Source organism: Salvelinus alpinus, chromosome 6, assembly GCF_045679555.1.
Source record: "Salvelinus alpinus chromosome 6, SLU_Salpinus.1, whole genome shotgun sequence".
NCBI lineage: Eukaryota > Metazoa > Chordata > Actinopteri > Salmoniformes > Salmonidae > Salvelinus > Salvelinus alpinus.
Window position 1 is genome coordinate 93698084 of NC_092091.1, and position 22013 is coordinate 93720096.

Below are 22013 nucleotides of genomic sequence, written 5' to 3' on the forward strand. Positions count from 1 at the left end.
CCCTAGCGTCAAGACGGAATCTAGACGGTAGAATGTTCCCGTTAAACAGAATACAGGCGGTAGGATGTTCCCGTTAAACAGAATACAGACGGTAGGATGTTCCCGTTAAACAGAATACAGACGGTAGGATGTTCCCGTTAAACAGAATACAGACGGTAGGATGTTCCCGTTAAACAGAATACAGAATGTAGACAGTAGAATGTTCCCGTTAAACAGAATACAGATGGTAGAATGTTCCCGTTAAACAGAATACAGACGGTAGGATGTTCCCGTTAAACAGACTCTCCTCTCCCCAGCTATACTCTGAAGTGTCGTACCCAGGGGGACTTTGGGAAGGTGACCATGGCTTTTGAGCTGGAGGTGTGTCTACTGCACAGACCTGAGGTACATATTGATTTCTACTGATCAGGTTATTGATGGTTAGTGTTGGTTATTGACCAGGCTCTTGCTGCCACAGTGGACCGCCCTATTGATTATTGATGTGTGTTGTAGGTGGTGGAGTGAGGAGATGCAGGGATCACGTTATTGATTACTAACACCAGCAGGGATCAGGTTATTGATTACTAACACTCAGCAGGGATCACGTTATTGATAACTAACTTCCAGCAGGGATCACGTTATTGATAACTAACTTCCAGCAGGGATCACGTTATTGATAACTAACTTCCAGCAGGGATCACGTTATTGATAACTAACTTCCAGCAATGATCACGTTATTGATAACTAACTTCCAGCAGGGATCACGTTATTGATAACTAACTTCCAGCAGGGATCACGTTATTGATTACTAACACTCAGCAGGGATCACGTTATTGATAATTAACTTCCAGCAGGGATCACGTTATTGATTACTAACACTCAGCAAGGATCACGTTATTGATAACTAACTTCCAGCAGGGATCACGTTATTGATAACTAACTTCCAGCAGGGATCACGTTATTGATAACTAACTTCCAGCAGGGATCACGTTATTGATAACTAACTTCCAGCAGGGATCACGTTATTGATAACTAACTTCCAGCAGGGATCACGTTATTGATTACTAACACTCAGCAGGGATCATGTTATTGATAATTAACTTCCAGCAGGGATCACGTTATTGATTACTAACACTCAGCAAGGATCACGTTATTGATAACTAACTTCCAGCAGGGATCACGTTATTGATAACTAACTTCCAGCAGGGATCACGTTATTGATAACTAACTTCCAGCAGGGATCACGTTATTGATTACTAACACTCAGCAGGGATCATGTTATTGATAATTAACTTCCAGCAGGGATCACGTTATTGATTACTAACACTCAGCAAGGATCACGTTATTGATAACTAACTTCCAGCAGGGATCACGTTATTGATAACTAACTTCCAGCAGGGATCACGTTATTGATAACTAACTTCCAGCAGGGATCACGTTATTGATAACTAACTTCCAGCAGGGATCACGTTATTGATAACTAACTTCCAGCAGGGATCACGTTATTGATAACTAACTTCCAGCAGGGATCACGTTATTGATAACTAACTTCCAGCAGGGATCACGTTATTGATTACTAACACTCAGCAGGGATCATGTTATTGATAATTAACTTCCAGCAGGGATCACGTTATTGATTACTAACACTCAGCAAGGATCACGTTATTGATAACTAACTTCCAGCAGGGATCACGTTATTGATAACTAACACTCAGCAAGGATCACGTTATTGATAACTAACACTCAGCAGGGATCACGTTATTGATAACTAACTTCCAGCAGGGATCACGTTATTGATAACTAACTTCCAGCAGGGATCACGTTATTGATAACTAACTTCCAGCAGGGATCACTTTATTGATTACTAACACCAGCAGGGATCACGTTATTGATAATTAACTTCCAGCAGGGATCACGTTATTGATAATTAACTTCCAGCAGGGATCACGTTATTGATTACTAACACCCAGCAGGGATCAAGTTATTGATTACTAACACTCAGCAGGGATCACGTTATTGATTACTAACACTCAGCAGGGATCACGTTATTGATTACTAACACTCAGCAGGGATCACGTTATTGATTACTAACTTCCAGCAGGGATCACGTTATTGATTACTAACACTCAGCAGGGATCACGTTATTGATAATTAACTTCCAGCAGGGATCACGTTATTGATTACTAACACTTAGCAGGGATCACGTTATTGATAATTAACTTCCAGCAGGGATCACGTTATTGATAATTAACTTCCAGCAGGGATCACGTTATTGATTATTGATATTGATGGATGATTGATGCTGTGTGTTGTAGGTGGTGTGTGTGAGGAGACAGAGGCTGAAGGGAGACTCCTGGGTCTACAAACACCTGGTGGAGGACATCCTCTCTACGTCCAGCATCTAGACGTCACTACTTCCTGTCCAGGATGTCACATCCTGTCCACGTCCAGCACCTAAAGCCGGTGTCTTAACTAATTCCATGTAGGGCAGAGTGTCTGCAGGTTCACTTCAGATCTAGGACCAGTCTCCATTTCCTCACCCTTAACTAGTGTAGTATAACTAGTCAGATCTAGGACCAGTCCATTTCCTCACCCTTAACTAGTATAGTATAACTAGTCAGATCTAGGACCAGTCTCCATTTCCTCACCCTTAACTAGTGTAGTATAACTAGTCAGATCTAGGACCAGTCTCCATTTCCTCACCCTTAACTAGTATAGTATAACTAGTCAGATCTAGGACCAGTCTCCATTTCCTCACCCTTAACTAGTATAGTATAACTAGTCAGATCTAGGACCAGTCTCCATTTCCTCAGCCTTAACTAGTGTAGTATAACTAGTCAGATCTAGGACCAGTCTCCATTTCCTCACCCTTAACTAGTGTAGTATAACTAGTCAGATCTAGGACCAGTCCATTTCCTCAGCCTTAACTAGTGTAGTATAACTAGTCAGATCTAGGACCAGTCTCCATTTCCTCACCCTTAACTAGTGTAGTATAACTAGTCAGATCTAGGACCAGTCTCCATTTCCTCACCCTTAACTAGTATAGTATAACTAGTCAGATCTAGGACCAGTCTCCATTTCCTCACCCTTAACTAGTGTAGTATAACTAGTCAGATCTAGGAACAGTCTCCATTTCCTCACCCTTAACTAGTATAACTATAACTAGTAGGGGGATCTACATGAAAACTGACCTGAGATCAGTGTCACGTTTTATAAAATGTCAACTTCCTCTCTTTCACATGTGACATTCCTTTCCTCCTTAAACATGTTTCCCTTTAAGTGTGTCACGTTTTATTTTTATTGCGGTGTTACGGTATCATAGAGCCTTTTAACTTCACAGAATAACAGTTACTGAAAGAATTAATACTTTACAGAATAACAGTTTACTGAAAGAATTAATACTTTACAGAATAACAGTTTACTGAAAGAATTAATACTTTACAGAATAACAGTTTACTGAAAGAATTAATACTTTACAGAATAACAGTGTACTGAAAGAATTAATACTTTACAGAATAACAGTTTACTGAAAGAATTAATACTTTACAGAATAACAGTTTACTGAAAGAATTAATACTTTACATATGAACAGTTTACTGAAAGAATTAATACTTTACATATGAACAGTTTACTGAAAGAATTAATACTTTACATATGAACAGTTTACTGAAAGCATTAATACTTTACAGAATAACAGTTTACTGAAAGCATTAATACTTTACAGATTAACAGTTTACTGAAAGAATTAATACTTTACAGATTAACAGTTTACTGAAAGTGTTAATAATTTACAGAATAATAGTTTACTGAAAGCATTAATACTTTACAGATTAACAGTTTACTGAAAGAATTAATACTTTACAGAATAACAGTTTGCTGAAAGTGTTAATACTTTACAGAATAACAGTTTACTGAAAGTGTTAATACTTTACAGATTAACAGTTTACTGAAAGCGTTAATACTTTGCAGATTAACAGTTTACTGAAATAATTAATACTTTACAGAATAGCAGTTTACTGAAAGAATTAATACTTTACAGAATAGCAGTTTACTGAAAGAATTAATACTTTACAGAATAGCAGTTTACTGAAAGAATTAATACTTTACAGAATAGCAGTTTACTGAAAGAATTAATACTTTACAGAATAACAGTTTACTGAAAGAATTAATACTTTACAGAATAACAGTTTACTGAAAGAATTAATACTTTACAGATTAACAGTTTACTGAAAGCATTAATAAAACGTTGTTTGTAAATATACCAGTAATAGGATTCCCAATTTACTTGTTTCTCTATCATGTATTTTACTTTTGTAGGAGAAATGTTGTTTTAACTATAGTATGTTTTCCTGGTTTTCAGTAAGATTTATGTTAATATTGTAAAGGAACAAAATAAATGGAGTTTGTGTTCATGTTGACTGTTTCTGGAGAGAGAACCACTGTAGAAATATTACACTAGATGGGACTCACTGTGTAGAAATATATTACACTAGATGGGACTCACTGTGTAGAAATATTATACTAGATGGGACTCACTGTGTAGAAATATTATACTAGATGGGAACCACTGTGTAGAAATATTATACTAGATGGGAACCACTGTGTAGAAATATATTATACTAGATGGGAACCACTGTGTAGAAATATATTACACTAGATGGGAACCACTGTAGAAATATTATACTAGATGGGACTCGCTGTGTAGAAATATTAAACTAGATGGGACTCGCTGTGTAGAAATATTACACTAGATGGGACTCGCTGTGTAGAAATATTACACTAGATGGGACTCGCTGTGTAGAAATATTACACTAGATGGGACTCACTATGTAAAACATATTACACTAGATGGGACCCACTGTGTAGAAATATTACCCTAGATGGGTCTCACTGTGTAGAAATATTACACTAGATGGGACTCACTGTGTAGAAATATTACACTAGATGGGACTCACTATGTAAAACATCAAACTAGATGGGTCTCACTGTGTAGAAATATTAAACTAGATGGGACTCACTGTGTAGAAATATATTACACTAGATGGGACTCGCTGTGTAGAAATATTAAACTAGATGGGACTCGCTGTGTAGAAATATTACACTAGATGGGACTCGCTGTGTAGAAATATTACACTAGATGGGACTCACTGTGTAGAAATATTACACTAGATGGGACTCACTGTGTAGAAATATAATACACTAGATGGGACTCACTGTGTAGAAATATATTAAACTAGATGGGACTCACTGTGTAGAAATATTACCCTAGATGGGACTCGCTGTGTAGAAATATATTACACTAGATGGGACTCACTGTGTAGAAATATTACACTAGATGGGACTCACTATGTAAAACATATTACACTAGATGGGACTCACTGTGTAGAAATATTACACTAGATGGGTCTCACTGTGTAGAAATATTACACTAGATGGGACTCACTATGTAAAACATATTACACTAGATGGGACTCACTGTGTAGAAATATTACACTAGATGGGACTCGCTGTGTAAAACATCAAACTAGATGGGACTCACTGTGTAGAAATATATTACACTAGATGGGACTCGCTGTGTAGAAATATTACACTAGATGGGACTCGCTGTGTAGAAATATTACACTAGATGGGACTCACTATGTAAAACATATTACACTAGATGGGACCCACTGTGTAGAAATATTACCCTAGATGGGTCTCACTGTGTAGAAATATTACACTAGATGGGACTCACTGTGTAGAAATATTACACTAGATGGGACTCACTATGTAAAACATCAAACTAGATGGGTCTCACTGTGTAGAAATATTAAACTAGATGGGACTCACTGTGTAGAAATATATTACACTAGATGGGACTCGCTGTGTAGAAATATTAAACTAGATGGGACTCGCTGTGTAGAAATATTACACTAGATGGGACTCGCTGTGTAGAAATATTACACTAGATGGGACTCACTGTGTAGAAATATTACACTAGATGGGACTCACTGTGTAGAAATATAATACACTAGATGGGACTCACTGTGTAGAAATATATTAAACTAGATGGGACTCACTGTGTAGAAATATTACCCTAGATGGGACTCGCTGTGTAGAAATATATTACACTAGATGGGACTCACTGTGTAGAAATATTACACTAGATGGGACTCACTATGTAAAACATATTACACTAGATGGGACTCACTGTGTAGAAATATTACACTAGATGGGTCTCACTGTGTAGAAATATTACACTAGATGGGACTCACTATGTAAAACATATTACACTAGATGGGACTCACTGTGTAGAAATATTACACTAGATGGGACTCGCTGTGTAAAACATCAAACTAGATGGGTCTCACTGTGTAGAAATATTAAACTAGATGGGACTCACTGTGTAGAAATATTACACTAGATGGGACTCACTGTGTGGAAATATTACACTAGATGGGTCTTACTGTGTAGAAATATCAAACTAGATGGGACTCGCTGTGTAAAACATCAAACTAGATGGGACTCACTGTGTAGAAATATTAAACTAGATGGGACTCACTGTCTAGAAATATTACACTAGATGGGACTCACTGTCTAGAAATATTACACTAGATGGGACTCACTGTCTAGAAATATTACACTAGATGGAGCTCACTGTGCTCATGTTGACAAGTTAAATACAGGTTTAATAACAGTTAAAAACAAATAACACATCATGAATATTAACTTAATGATAATCTTTATAGCCTAAAATCTCTATAATGAGGATGGTTATAGTGTAATGTATTCACTAGGAACCTAAAGGCTGTATAATGAGGATGGTTATAGTGTAATGTATTCACTAGGAACTTAAAGGCTGTATAATGAGGATGGTTATAGTGTAATGTATTCACTAGGAACCTAAAGCCTGTATAATGAGGATGGCTATAGTGTAATGTATTCACTAGGAACCTAAAGCCTGTATAATGAGGATGGTTATAGTGTAATGTATTCACTAGGAACCCAAATGCTGTATAATGAGGATGGTTATAGTGTAATGTATTCACTAGGAACCTAAAGGCTGTATAATGAGGATGGCTATAGTGTAATGTATTCACTAGGAACCTAAAGGCTGTATAATGAGGATGGCTATAGTGTAATGTATTTACTAGGAACCTAAAGGCTGTATAATGAGGATGGTTATAGTGTAATGTATTCACTAGGAACCTAAAGGCTCTATAATGAGGATGGTTATAGTGTAATGTATTCACTAGGAACCTAAAGGCTGTATAATGAGGATGGTTATAGTGTAATGTATTCACTAGGAACCTAAAGGCTGTATAATGAGGATGGCTATAGTGTAATGTATTCACTAGGAACCTAAAGGCTGTATAATGAGGATGGTTATAGTGTAAGGTATTCACTAGGAACCTAAAGGCTGTATAATGAGGATGGCTATAGTGTAATATATTCACTAGGAACCTAAAGGCTGTATAATGAGGATGGCTATAGTGTAATATATTCACTAGGAACCTAAAGGCTGTTTAATGAGGATAGTTATAATCTATAAAGGAGACCAGAGGTGTATTCACTAGGAACCTAAAGGCTGTATAATGAGGATAGTTATAGTGTATAAAGGAGACCAGAGGTGTATTCACTAGGAACCTAAAGGCTCTATAATGAGGATAGTTATAGTGTATAAAGGAGACCAGAGGTGTATTCACTAGGAACCTAAAGGCTGTATAATGAGGATAGTTATAGTCTATAAAGGAGACCAGAGGTGTATTCACTAGGAACCTAAAGGCTGTATAATGAGGATGGCTATAGTGTAATGTATTCACTAGGAACCTAAAGGCTTTATAATGAGGATAGTTATAGTCTATAAAGGAGACCAGAGGTGTATTCACTAGGAACCTAAAGGCTGTATAATGAGGATGGCTATAGTCTATAAAGAAGACCAGAGGTGTATTCACTAGGAACCTAAAGGCTGTATAATGAGGATGGTTATAGTCTATAAAGGAGACCAGAGGTGTATTCACTAGGAACCTAAAGGCTGTATAATGAGGATGGTTATAGTCTATAAAGGAGACCAGAGGTGTATTCACTAGGAACCTAAAGGCTGTTTAATGAGGATAGTTATAGTCTATAAAGGAGACCAGAGGTGTATTCACTAGGACCCTAAAGGCTCTATAATGAGGATAGTTATAGTCTATAAAGGAGAACAGAGGTGTATTCACTAGGACCCTAAAGGCTCTATAATGAGGATGGTTATAGTCTATAAAGGAGACCAGAGGTGTATTCACTAGGACCCTAAAGGCTTTATAATGAGGATGGTTATAGTGTAATGTATTCACTAGGAACCTAAAGGCTGTATAATGAGGATGGTTATAGTGTAATATATTCACTAGGAACCTAAAGGCTGTATAATGAGGATAGTTATAGTCTATAAAGGAGACCAGAGGTGTATTCACTAGGACCCTAAAGGCTCTATAATGAGGATGGTTATAGTGTAATGTATTCACTAGGAACCTAAAGGCTCTATAATGAGGATAGTTATAGTGTAATGTATTCACTAGGAACCTAAAGGCTGTATAATGAGGATGGCTATAGTGTAATGTATTCACTAGGAACCTAAAGGCTGTATAATGAGGATGGCTATAGTGTAAGGTATTCACTAGGAACCTAAAGGCTGTATAATGAGGATGGCTATAGTGTAAGGTATTCACTAGGAACCTAAAGGCTGTATAATGAGGATGGTTATAGTGTAATATATTCACTAGGAACCTAAAGGCTGTATAATGAGGATGGTTATAGTGTAATGTATTAACTAGGAACCTAAAGGCTGTATAATGAGGATGGTTATAGTGTAATGTATTAACTAGGAACCTAAAGGCTGTATAATGAGGATGGCTATAGTGTAATATATTCACTAGGAACCTAAAGGCTGTATAATGAGGATGGCTATAGTGTAATATATTCACTAGGAACCTAAAGGCTGTTTAATGAGGATAGTTATAGTCTATAAAGGAGACCAGAGGTGTATTCACTAGGAACCTAAAGGCTGTATAATGAGGATGGCTATAGTCTATAAAGGAGACCAGAGGTGTATTCACTAGGAACCTAAAGGCTGTATAATGAGGATAGTTATAGTCTATAAAGGAGACCAGAGGTGTATTCACTAGGAACCCAAAGGCTGTATAATGAGGATAGTTATAGTCTATAAAGGAGACCAGAGGTGTATTCACTAGGAACCTAAAGGCTGTATAATGAGGATGGCTATAGTGTATACAGGAGACCAGAGGTGTATTCACTAGGAACCTAAAGGCTGTATAATGAGGATAGTTATAGTCTATAAAGGAGACCAGAGGTGTATTCACTAGGACCCTAAAGGCTCTATAATGAGGATGGTTATAGTCTATAAAGGAGACCAGAGGTGTATTCACTAGGACCCTAAAGGCTCTATAATGAGGATGGTTATAGTGTAATGTATTCACTAGGAACCTAAAGGCTCTATAATGAGGATGGTTATAGTGTAATGTATTCACTAGGAACCTAAAGGCTGTATAATGAGGATGTCTATAGTGTAATGTATTCACTAGGAACCTAAAGGCTGTATAATGAGGATGGCTATAGTGTAAGGTATTCACTAGGAACCTAAAGGCTGTATAATGAGGATGGCTATAGTGTAAGGTATTCACTAGGAACCTAAAGGCTGTATAATGAGGATGGTTATAGTGTAATATATTCACTAGGAACCTAAAGGCTGTATAATGAGGATGGTTATAGTCTATAAAGGAGACCAGAGGTGTATACACTAGGAACCTAAAGGCTGTATAATGAGGATGGTTATAGTGTAAGGTATTCACTAGGAACCTAAAGGCTGTATAATGAGGATGGTTATAGTGTAATATATTCACTAGGAACCTAAAGGGGAGGGAACCTAAAGGGGAGGGAACCTAAAGGGGAGGGAACCTAAAGGGGAGGGAACCTAAAGGGGAGGGAACCTAAAGGGGAGGGAACCTAAAGCGGAGGGAACTTCCTGAATTTGTCCCAATAGAAACTCTTGTTTTTGTTGCAAAACGTTATTTTTTCCCCCGGTTGTGAAATGTTTTTCTACGGTGTGCGCTAATGAACACATCTCAGTTGTTAGTACTGGGATCTCCTTGGTCTCACAACAGGGGGTGAGGAGGGGGGAGGGGGGTGAGAACCTTAATGGAAGGGTGAGATGGTCATTTAGGGTGGGGTGGTGACTGGTGACTGCTGGTTGGGGGGGTAGAGGTGTGTGTGTGTGTGTGTGTGTGTGTGTGTGTGTGTGTGTGTGTGTGTGTGTGTGTGTGTGTGTGTGTGTGTGTGTGTGTGTGTGTGTGTGTGTGTGTGTGTGTGTGTGTGTGCACGCTCCAGGGGCAGGGGGCACCAGCAGGAACAGACGCTACCTGTCACCTGCCTAAACATAAGAGATGATTCTCCGCTTCTCTCTCTCTCTCTGTCTCTCTCTCTCTCCTGTCTCTCTCTCTCTCTCTCCTGTCTCTCTCTCTCTCTCTCCTGTCTCTCTCTCTCTGTCCCTCTCTGTCTCTCTCTCTCTCTCTCTCCTGTCTCTCTCTGTCTCTCTCTCTCTTTCTCCTGTCTCTCTCTCTCTCTCTCTCCTGTCTCTCTCTCTCTCTCTGTCCCTCTCTGTCCCTCTCTGTCTCTCTCTCTCTCTCTCTCTCCTGTCTCTCTCTGTCTCTCTCTCTCTCTCTCCTGTCTCTCTCTCTCTCTCTCTCCTGTCTCTCTCTCTCTCTCTCTGTCTCTCTCTGTCTCTCTCTCTCTCTCCTGTCTCTCTCTCTCTCTCTCTCTCTCCTGTCTCTCTCTCTCTCTCTCTGTCTCTCTCTCTCTCTCTCTCTCTCTCTCTCTCTCTCTCTCCTGTCTCTCTCTCTTTCTCTCTCTCTCTCTCTCTCACCCTCTCTCTCTCTCTCTCTCTCTCTCTGTCCCTCTCTGTCTCTCTCTCTCTCTCTCTCTCTCTCTGTCCCTCTCTGTCTCTCTTTCTCTCTCTCTCTCCTGTCTCTCTCTCTCTCTCTTTCTCTCTCTCTCTCTCTCTCTCTCTCTCTCTCTCTCTCTCTCTCTCTCTCACCCTCTCTCACCCTCTCTCTCTCTCTCTCTCACCCCCTCTCTCTCTCTCTCTCTCTCTCTCTCTCTCTCTCTCTCTCTCTCTCTCTCTCTCTCTCTCTCTCTCTCTCTCTCTCTCTCTCTGTTTCTCTTTACACAATGAGCCTAATTCTGATTCCACGATGTTCCTGACACCAGTCCATTACTCTTCTATCCAGGCAGTGAAATCTATGGGGTCACACATCGGGGAGAAGGGCAGAGCATATACATACCTGCTGTCACAGAAGACATTATGGCACAGCTGCAAAGAAGGGTCCTCTATCCACCTCTATGGGCTGGTCTTTCTCACTACTCTCCTGTCCAGCCTGTGGCCCTCTATTCACCTCTATGGGCTGGTCTTTCTCTATACTCTCCTGTCCAGCCTGTGGCCCTCTATCCACCTCTATGGGCTGGTCTTTCTCTATACTCTCCTGTCCAGCCTGTGGCCCTCTATCCACCTCTATGGGCTGGTCTTTCTCTATACTCTCCTGTCCAGCCTGTAGCCCTCTATCCACCTCTATGGGCTGGTCTTTCTCTATACTCTCCTGTCCAGCCTGTGGCCCTCTATCCACCTCTATGGGCTGGTCTTTCTCTATACTCTCCTGTCCAGCCTGTGGCCCTCTATCCACCTCTATGGGCTGGTCTTTGTCTATACTCTCCTGTTCAGCCTGTAGCCCTCTATCCACCTCTATGGGCTGGTCTTTCTCTCTACTCTCCTGTCCAGCATGTAGCCCTCTATCCACCTCTATGGGCTGGTCTTTCTCTATACTCTCCTGTCCAGCCTGTAGCCCTCTATCCACCTCTATGGGCTGGTTTTCTCTACACTCCCCTGTCCAGCCTGTAGCCCCCTATCCACCTCTATGGGCTGGTCTTTCTTTATACTCTCCTGTCCAGCCTGTAGCCCTCTATCCACCTCTATGGGCTGGTCTTTCTCTCTACTCCCCTGTTCAGCCTGTAGCCCTCTATCCACCTCTATGGGCTGGTCTTTCTCTCTACTCTCCTGTCCAGCATGTAGCCTTCTATCCACCTCTATGGGCTGGTCTTTCTCTATACTCTCCTGTCCAGCCTGTAGCCTACTATCCACCTCTATGGGCTGGTTTTCTCTATACTCCCCTGTTCAGCCTGTAGCCCTCTATCCACCTCTATGGGCTGGTCTTTCTCTCTACTCTCCTGTCCAGCCTGTGTCCCTCTATCCACCTCTATGGGCTGGTCTTCTCTATACTCTCCTGTCCAGCCTGTAACCCTCTATCCACCTCTATGGGCTTGTCTTTCTCTATACTCTCCTGTCCAGTCTGTAGCCCTCTATCCACCTCTATGGGCTGGTCTTTCTCTCTACTCTCCTGTCCAGCCTGTGGCCCTCTATCCACCTCTATGGGCTGGTCTTTCTCTCTACTCTCCTGTCCAGCCTGTAGCCCTCTATCCACCTCTATGGGCTTGTCTTTCTCTATACTCTCCTGTCCAGCCTGTAGCCCTCTATCCACCTCTATGGGCTGGTCTTTCTCTCTACTCTTCTGTCCAGCCTGTAGCCCTCTATCCACCTCTATGGGCTGGTCTTTCTCTCTACTCTTCTGTCCAGCCTGTAGCCCTCTATCCACCTCTATGGGCTGGTCTTTCTCTCTACTCGCCTGTCCAGCCTGTAGCCCTCTATCCACCTCTATGTGGCGTTAGGACTCAGTCACATGTCTTGCCCATCCAACAAAGAAGACCAATCAACCAATCCAGGCTCTTTACAGGTGAAACCAGTATGTTGAAAGATGCTCATTAGGCTGCATAGCTTTCACCTGGTCAGTCAGTTTTTCATAGGAGAAGAGAGGAGGACAGACTTGAATAGTCAACTGATGGGAAAAGCCTGTGTATTTGACAGCTACAGTTTAATCTAATGAAAACACGTGGCCTCTTCATTCAGACCCTCCATTGGACAACCGGTGAGCAGCTATTCACTTCCTCCTATGATGTAGGGCAGCTATTCACCTCCTCCTATGATGTAGGGCAGCTATTCACCTCCTCCTATGATGTAGGGCAGCTATTCACCTCCTCCTATGATGTAGGGCAGCTATTCACCTCCTCCTATGATGTAGGGCAGCTATTCACCTCCTCCTATGATGTAGGGCAACTATTCACCTCCTCCTATGATGTAGGGCAGCTATTCACCTCCTCCTATGATGTAGGGCAGCTATTCACCTCCTCCTATGATGTAGGGCAGCTATTCACCTCCTCCTATGATGTAGGGCAGCTATTCACCTCCTCCTATGATGTAGGGCAACTATTCACCTCCTCCTATGATGTAGGGCAGCTATTCACCTCCTCCTATGATGTAACGCAGGCCTGGGCAGCTATTCACCTCCTCCTATGATGTAGGGCAGCTATTCACCTCCTCCTATGATGTAGGGCAGCTATTCACCTCCTCCTATGATGTAGGGCAGCTATTCACCTCCTCCTATGATGTAGGGCAGCTATTCACCTCCTCCTATGATGTAGGGCAGCTATTCACCTCCTCCTATGATGTAGGGCAACTATTCACCTCCTCCTATGATGTAGGGCAGCTATTCACCTCCTCCTATGATGTAACGCAGGCCTGGGCAGCTATTCACCTCCTCCTATGATGTAGGGCAGCTATTCACCTCCTCCTATGATGTAGGGCAGCTATTCACCTCCTCCTATGATGTAGGGCAGCTATTCACCTCCTCCTATGATGTAGGGCAGCTATTCACCTCCTCCTATGATGTAGGGCAGCTATTCACCTCCTCCTATGATGTAGTGCAACTATTCACCTCCTCCTATGATGTAGGGCAGCTATTCACCTCCTCCTATGATGTAGGGCAGCTATTCACTTCCTCCTATGATGTAGGGCAGGCCTGGGCAGCTATTCACTTCCTCCTATGATATAGGGCAGGCCTGGGCAGCTATTCACTTCCTCCTATGATGTAGGGCAGGTCTGGGCAGCTATTCACCTGATTGGTGTCACACTTCCCCTCTCACATCCCCAGCAAACACAGCTGATTAATCACATTGCATTCTAAACTGAAGATCAGGATTAGGTGATTATTGGAGTCAGGTGTGTTTGCTGGGACAAAAGTGCCCAGGCCTGGTGTATTTGCAAAGTAACCACCACGTTTAAGTCCAAGACAACATAAACTAAGCGGGTGGTTGAACCTCTTGTGTGTGTGTTTAGTTTCTTAGGATCTCCGTTAGCTGTTACACATTAAAATACATGGAGAGTACAGAACAGATATAAACAAAAACATAAAATGAAATTAAAAATCTATTTTCTTCCAGAGGTTGGAGAGGGAATATGAAACAAGATGAAGATTGTACTGGTCGTGGCTCTCGTCCTGCTGTTTGTCTGTGAGTAAAACAGGTCCCATAGGACTCTGGTCAAAAATATGATGCCCCCAGCTAACAACTAACGTTCCCACACCTTTAGAGATGGTTCCTCGTCCTGCTGTTTGTCTGTGAGTAAAACCGGTCCCATAGGACTCTGGTCAAAAATATGATGCCCCCAGCTAACAACTAACGTTCCCACACCTTTAGAGATGGTTCCTCGTCCTGCTGTTTGTCTGTGAGTAAAACAACCAGTCCCATAGGACTCTGGTCAAAAATATGATGCCCCCAGCTAACAACTAACGTTCCCACACCTTTAGAGATGGTTCCTCGTCCTGCTGTTTGTCTGTGAGTAAAACAGGTCCCATAGGACTCTGGTCAAAAATACGATGCCCCCAGCTAACAACAAATGTTCCCACATCTTTAGAGATGGTTCCTCGTCCTGCTGTTTGTCTGTGAGTAAAACAACCGGTCCCATAGGACTCTGGTCAAAAATACGATGCCCCCAGCTAACAACAAATGTTCCCACACCTTTAGAGATGGTTCCTCATCCCTTGTACATCTGAATAAAACAACAGGACCCATAGGAATCTGGTCCCCAAAAAATACGATGCCCCCAGCTAACAACAAATGTTCCCACACCTTTAGAGATGGTTCCTCATCCCTTGTACATCTGAATAAAACAACAGGACCCATAGGAATCTGGTCCCCAAAAAATACGATGCCCCCAGCTAACAACAAATGTTCCCACACCTTTAGAGATGGTTCCCTTACGTCTCATTAGGGCATGTTTACATAGGAATGTTCCAGTGATGTGCGAAAACTTTTTCCAAGATACAGTCCCATTCCCTTAATGTCAAACAGAACTCACCCAGAACGTGGTTACCATGGGAATGTTGCAAGAATGTTCCGGTGTCCAGTTTTTCTGAGGGTTAACATACCCAGAACGTGGTTACCATGGGAATGTTAACCCTCAGAAAAACTGGACACCGGAACATTCTGGCAACATTCCCATGGTAACCACGTTCTGGGTGAGTTCTGTTTGACATTAATGATGGAATCGGCGTTAGGGGGAAATGGCGCCGGTTGTTTTCGTTATTGTTGTAGCTGAGCAGAGGAGAATGATCATAGTGTGCGGTGTATATAATGGGCTTTTCTGTCATGCCTGCGATGATGTCAGAGGGGGAGGGGGGTAGTTTGCAGTTAACGTCTTTGTCGTTGTAAAATATCACAAACGGACTTGGCAGTTTCATTTAATGAAGGATTCCAGCTTTTTAAGGGAATATTCTCCTAACTTTTACGATAAATAGTTTGTAGAAGTTGTCCCATTTTTTTTTTTCTCTCTCCCAGGTTTAGAAGAAGTGACTGCTAAATGCTAACTCCTGTCCATATAAGCTGGTAGCATAGCTAGCATACAGTAATCGGTGGTGGTAGTCAGTCGTTTTTTAACTGTAATGCAGTTGATTGATGACGAAGAACTTGTATTGGGGGTTGACACCCATACAGGCATTATTCTCATTTTTTTTTTTTTACCTCAACATAGTGTGAAATACACAAACAATAGGCTAAAATGTAGGCTAATTTTGCTGAGGGGGCAAATGAGAAGCTCCTATGTCAAGCACCGGGAAAAGGACTCCCAACATCTCAAGTACTGACTTGCCTATTTTAAATAAAGGTTATATATAGAGAAAGTAAGGTATTTTCGTCTAGCTAGTTACTCGTAATTAGCTGGAAGGCGATCACTACAAGTGGTGCTGTGCAGACCAGTTTGTTGGATTTGTACGACCGCTCCTCGACGCTCAAGAAGTATAAACGCTTTGACTAATGCGGAAGGATGCACAGCCGTAAATACCGTACGGCCACCGCAGATGTTTGGGCGGGGGGGGGGGGGGGGGGACTAGACGCTCTAACATCAAGGGAACGTTCCGGTTGACATCACAAACGGGTTCTTTCTACCAACAATTGTTAGCTGGGGCCTCAACAACGGATGCTTCCACACGTTGTGCACTAATGAACATGTCCCCACTACCCTCTGTTGTGTCAATGTTAACCTTTCACCTTTCACCTCCCTCAGGGCTTCAGAATGCCCACAGGTCTGACGTCAACCAACAAGGAAGTGTTTGTGATCAGGTCAGTCTATAATGTACTGGGGGGGGGGAAACCATGATGCCTGCCGATCGTGTTTTGTGCATGTTGAAGATGGGGACCATTTTTGTAGATGGGTGAAATATTCATGACTGGGGAAGAGAAGTAACGTATCGTTCTGTTCCATTTCCAGGCTCTTCCTCTGTCGATTTCCAGGCTCCTCTTCTCCCCTCTCTCTGTCTACTCCTGGCTGGTCTCTGGGATGGTTCAACTCCTCTTCTCCCCTCTCTCGGTCTACTCCTGGCTGGTCTCTGTAATGGTTAAACTCCTCTTCTCCTCTCTGGCCCTCATCCTCTCCTCCCTGTATTACACGGTCCTGCTCCTGCTGGCCGGGCCCTGCTGTATCGTCACCTTGTCTCTGGCTGTGCTAGTGTCCTGTCTCCGTGTAGTTATCTACATGGTTCACCTTGTGTTGGTGCTCTGTGCTCTGGCAGTGCTCGCCATCATGACTCCACACAAAATGGCTGATGTGAATGGACCCAAAATGGCTGATGTGAATGGACCCAAAATGGCTAATGTGAATGGACCCAAAATAGCTGATGTGAATGGACCCAAAATGGCTGATGTGAATGGACCCAAAATGGCTGATGTGAATGGACCCAAAATGGCTGATGTGAATGGACCCAAAATGGCTGATGTGAATGGACCCAAAATGGCCACTGGTACCACGGTTAATGACCAAACCTTCTACGACCAACTGAAACTGCAGCTCCAAGACTCGGACAGATCTGGGATCAGTGTTGGGTCGTAAGGCTTCACAGGAAGGCTGAGGGCATCGTGTTGAGTCTGAAATACAGTTGATCAGTGTTTTTATTTGTTGTATTTGTTAAAGAATAAATTCCCTTCCCTGCTTCATGATTGTGTTGGCATATCCCTTCCTTTATCCTGTTTGGTTAACTTGAGTCTCCCTCATATCCCTTCCTTTATCCTGTTTGGTTAACTTGAGTCTCCCTCATATCCCTTCCTTTATCCTGTTTGGTCAACTTGAGTCTCCCTCATATCCCTTCCTTTATCCTTTATCCTGTTTGGTCAACTTGAGTCTCCCTCATATCCCTTCCTTTATCCTGTTTGGTCAACTTGAGTCTCCCTCATATCCCTTCCTTTATCCTTCATCCTGTTTGGTCAACTTGAGTCTCCCTCATATCCCTTCCTTTATCCTGTTTGGTCAACTTGAGTCTCCCTCATATCCCTTCCTTTATCCTGTTTGGTCAACTTGAGTCTCCCTCATATCCCTTCCTTTAGTCTGTTTGGTCAACTTGAGTCTCCCTCATATCCCTTCCTTTATCCTTCATCCTGTTTGGTCAACTTGAGTCTCCCTCATATCCCTTCCTTTATCCTTCATCCTGTTTGGTCAACTTGAGTCCCCCCTCATATCCCTTCCTTTATCCTGTTTGGTCAACTTGAGTCCCCATCATATCCCTTCCTTTATCCTGTTTGGTCAACTTGAGTCCTCCCTCATATCCCTTCCTTTATCCTGTTTGGTCAACTTGAGTCCCCCTCATATCCCTTCCTTTATCCTGTTTGGTCAACTTGAGTCCCTCCTCATATCCCTTCCTTTAGTCTGTTTGGTCAACTTGAGTCTCCCTCATATCACTTCCTTTATCCTGTTTGGTCAACTTGAGTCCCTCCTCATATCCCTTCCTTTAGTCTGTTTGGTCAACTTGAGTCTCCCTCATATCACTTCCTTTATCCTTCATCCTGTTTGGTCAACTTGAGTCTCCCTCATATCCCTTCCTTTATCCTGTTTGGTCAACTTGAGTCCCTCCTCATATCCCTTCCTTTAGTCTGTTTGGTCAACTTGAGTCTCCCTCATATCACTTCCTTTATCCTGTTTGGTCAACTTGAGTCCCTCCTCATATCCCTTCCTTTAGTCTGTTTGGTCAACTTGAGTCTCCCTCATATCCCTTCCTTTATCCTGTTTGGTCAACTTGAGTCCTCCCTCATATCCCTTCCTTTATCCTGTTTGGTCAACTTGAGTCCTCCCTCATATCCCTTCCTTTATCCTGTTTGGTCAACTTGAGTCCTCCCTCATATCCCTTCCTTTATCCTGTTTGGTCAACTTGAGTCTCCCTCATTTAGTAGAGTGAATGTGTTTTAAACTATGGTTTAGGATTGTGACGTTTACACCTGGAGGAGAGAAACTGAGATGTTTGATTGATGTGAGCTGACTGAGACCCCAAAATACTGGAAGACACAGGCTACTTAGACTATTCTCTCCTCATTCTTCACCCCCATCCAATTATCTCTGTTCTTACTCTGTAGAGAGATATTATCTCTGTTCTTACTCCTCTGTAGAAAGAGATACCACAAGCCCTCCTGGGTTCATCTGCACCCGGTGTTGTTTAAACCCGACTTAGTTTCCCAGACGCCCCGGCTTAGTTTCCCAGATGCCCCGGCTTAGTTTCCCAGACGCCCGGCTTAGTTTCCCAGACGCCCGGCTTAGTTTCCCAGACGCCCGGCTTAGTTTCCCAGACGCCCGGCTCAGTTTCCCAGACGCCCCGGCTCAGTTTCCCAGACGCCCCGGCTCAGTTTCCCAGACGCCCCGGCTTAGTTTCCCAGACGCCCCGGCTTAGTTTCCCAGACGCCCGGCTTAGTTTCCCAGACGCCCCGGCTCAGTTTCCCAGACGCCCCGGCTCAGTTTCCCAGACGCCCCGACTTAGTTTCCCAGACGCCCGGCTCAGTTTCCCAGACGCCCCGACTTAGTTTCCCAGACGCCCCGACTTAGTTTCCCAGACGCCCCGGCTCAGTTTCCCAGACGCCCCGGCTCAGTTTCCCAGACGCCCCGGTTCAGTTTCCCAGACGCCCCGGCTCAGTTTCCCAGACGCCCCGGCTCAGTTTCCCAGACGCCCCGGCTCAGTTTCCCAGACGCCCCGGCTCAGTTTCCCAGACGCCCCGGCACAGTTTCCCAGACGCCCCGGCTCAGTTTCCCAGACGCCCCGGCTCAGTTTCCCCAGATATCAGGATGAATTAGAGACAATAAGGGATCGTTCTACTCTTCCAGGCTATCTCTATCTCGGGTCAACCGCATCACATCGTATCTATGGAACGCCAGCTGTAGGTTTTTTTATCACCATCATCATGAATCAATTGTCAGCTCCGGAGGCCCAACTCAGTCCCATGGACTCTGATCAGAGTATTCGTCAAAGCTATTTGATGCATAAACCAGTAGTAAAACAATCTTGTTATTTTTCTCTCACAAGATGGAAACCACTCGTCAGTAAAAGGTACACGACAGCCCTCTTGGAGTTTTGCCAAAAGGCACCTAAAGGACTCTCAGACCATGAGAAATAAGATTCTCTGGTCTGATAAAATCCAGATTGAACTATTTGGCCTGAATGCCAAGCGTCACGTCAGGAGGAAACCTGGCTCCATCCCTATGGTGAAGCATGGTGGTGGCAGCATCATGCTGTGGGGATATTTTTCAGGGACTGGGAGACTAGTCAGGATTGAGGGAAAGATGAATGGAGCAAAGTACAGAGGTCCTTGATGAAAACCTGCTCCAGAGCGCTCAGGACCTCAGACTGGGGCGAAGGTTCACCTTCCAACAGGACAATGACCCTAAGCACACAGCCAAGACAATACAGGAGTGGCTTCAGGACAAGTCTCAATGTCCTTGAGTGGCCCAGCCAGAGCCCGAACTTGAACCCGATCGAACATCTCTGGAGAGACCTGAAAATAGCTGTGCAGCATCACTCCCCATCCAACCTGACAGAGCTTGAGAGGATCTGCAGAGAAGAATGGGAGAAACTCCCCAAATACAGGTGTGCCAAGCTTGTAGCTCATTACCCAAGAAGACTAGAGGCTGTAATCACTGCCAAAGGTGCTTCAACAAAGTACTGAGTGAAGGGTCTGAATACTTATGTAAATGTGTTATTTCATTTTTGTTTATTTGATACATTTGCAAAAATTTCTAAACCTGTTTTTGCTTTGTCATTATGGTCAGTGGTGGGAAAAGTACTCTATTGTCATAAAGTAAAGATGCCTTAATAGAAAATGACTAAAGTTGAAAGTCATCCAGTAAACTTGAGTAAAAGTATTTGGTTTTAAAGATACTTAAGTATCAAAAATAAAAGTATAAATCATTTCTAATTCCTTTATATTAAGGAAACCAGATAAGTGTGTGAATTGGACCATTTTCCTGTCCTGCGAACCATTCAAAATATAACGAGTTGTTTTGGTTGTCAGGGAAAACTGTATGGAGTAAAAAGTACATTATTTTCTTTAGGAAAGTAGTGAAGTAAAAGTCGTCAAGAATATAAATAGTAAAGTAAAGATACCCCCAAAAAACTACTCAAGTACTTTATTTATGCTGAAGGACTTTACACCACTGATTATGGTCAAATGGTGTGGTTGAGTCATGGTTAAATTACTCATTAAGGATCAGGTTAAATGGTGGCGACACCAGGACTCATTAAGGATCAGGTTAAATGGTGGAGACACCAGGACTCATTAAGGATCAGGTTAAATGGTGGAGACACCAGAACTCATTAAGGATCAGGTCAGGACTCATTAAGGATCAGGTTAAATGGTGTTGACACCAGGACTCATTAAGGATCAGGTCAGGACTCATTAAGGATCAGGTTAAATGGTGTTGACACCAGGACTCATTAAGGATCAGGTCAAATGGTGGAGACACCAGGACTCATTAAGGATCAGGTTAAATGGTGGAGACACCAGGACTCATTAAGGATCAGGTCAAATGGTGGGGACACCAGGACTCATTAAGGATCAGGTTAAATGGTGGAGACACCAGGACTCATTAAGGATCAGGTCAGGACTCATTAAGGATCAGGTTAAATGGTGGAGACACCAGGACTCATTAAGGATCAGGTAAAATGGTGGAGGCACCAGGACTCATTAAGGATCAGGTCAAATGGTGGAGACACCAGAACTCATTAAGGATCAGGTTAAATGGTGGAGACACCAGGACTCATTAAGGATCAGGTCAAATGGTGGAGACACCAGAACTCATTAAGGATCAGGTTAAATGGTGGAGACACCAGGACTCATTAAGGATCAGGTCAAATGGTGGAGACACCAGGACTCATTAAGGATCAGGTTAAATGGTGGAGACACCAGGACTCATTAAGGATCAGGTCAGGACTCATTAAGGATCAGGTCAAATGGTGGAGACACCAGGACTCATTAAGGATCAGGTCAAATGGTGTTGACACCAGGCCTCATTAAGGATCAGGTTAAATGGTGTTGACACCAGGACTCATTAAGGATCAGGTTAAATGGTGTTGACACCAGGACTCATTAAGGATCATGTTAAATGGTGGAGACACCAGAACTCATTAAGGATCAGGTCAGGACTCATTAAGGATCAGGTCAAATGGTGGAAACACCAGGACTCATTAAGGATCAGGTCAGGACTCATTAAGGATCAGGTCAAATGGTGTTGACACCAGGACTCATTAAGGATCACGTTAAATGGTGGAGACACCAGGACTCATTAAGGATCAGGTCAGGACTCATTAAGGATC

General features: G+C 42.8%; 2 protein-coding genes across 5 annotated transcripts in view; both read left to right on the forward strand.

Moving 5' to 3' along the window:
* Window positions 1–4389, forward strand: part of melk (maternal embryonic leucine zipper kinase) — a 130519-nt gene extending 126130 nt beyond the window's left edge. For all 3 annotated transcript variants that reach the window (XM_071408368.1, XM_071408369.1, XM_071408370.1), the window contains 2 exons: window positions 297–384; window positions 2295–4389. In XM_071408368.1, the coding sequence (XP_071264469.1) occupies window positions 297–384; window positions 2295–2384 (178 nt within the window). In that variant the 3' untranslated portion in view covers window positions 2385–4389. The remainder of the gene's footprint in view (window positions 1–296; window positions 385–2294) is intronic.
* An 8401-nt stretch (window positions 4390–12790) lies between these two features.
* LOC139577900 (uncharacterized) lies at window positions 12791–17382 on the forward strand. Of its 2 annotated transcripts, XM_071405030.1 has the most exons (4): window positions 12791–12986; window positions 14338–14406; window positions 16457–16512; window positions 16661–17382. In XM_071405030.1, exons 2-4 carry the CDS (start codon window positions 14364–14366, stop codon window positions 17276–17278), a joined length of 717 nt encoding a protein of 238 aa, XP_071261131.1. In that variant the 5' UTR covers window positions 12791–12986; window positions 14338–14363; the 3' UTR covers window positions 17279–17382. The 2 variants fall into 2 exon arrangements, with proteins under 2 accessions (XP_071261131.1, XP_071261130.1); XM_071405029.1 differs by lacking the exon at window positions 12791–12986 and having other exon boundaries at window positions 14098–14406.
* The last annotated feature ends 4631 nt before the right edge of the window (window positions 17383–22013 follow it).

Bases quoted from the DNA above. Each gene is read 5' to 3' on its own strand.
- LOC139577900 (XM_071405030.1), top strand. From the start codon at position 14,364: ATGAAGATTGTACTGGTCGTGGCTCTCGTCCTGCTGTTTGTCT. The intron at 14,407-16,456 runs GTGAGTAAAACA...CACCTCCCTCAG, and splicing joins TCTCGTCCTGCTGTTTGTCT to GGCTTCAGAATGCCCACAGG. The intron at 16,513-16,660 runs GTCAGTCTATAA...TTCCATTTCCAG, and splicing joins AAGGAAGTGTTTGTGATCAG to GCTCTTCCTCTGTCGATTTC.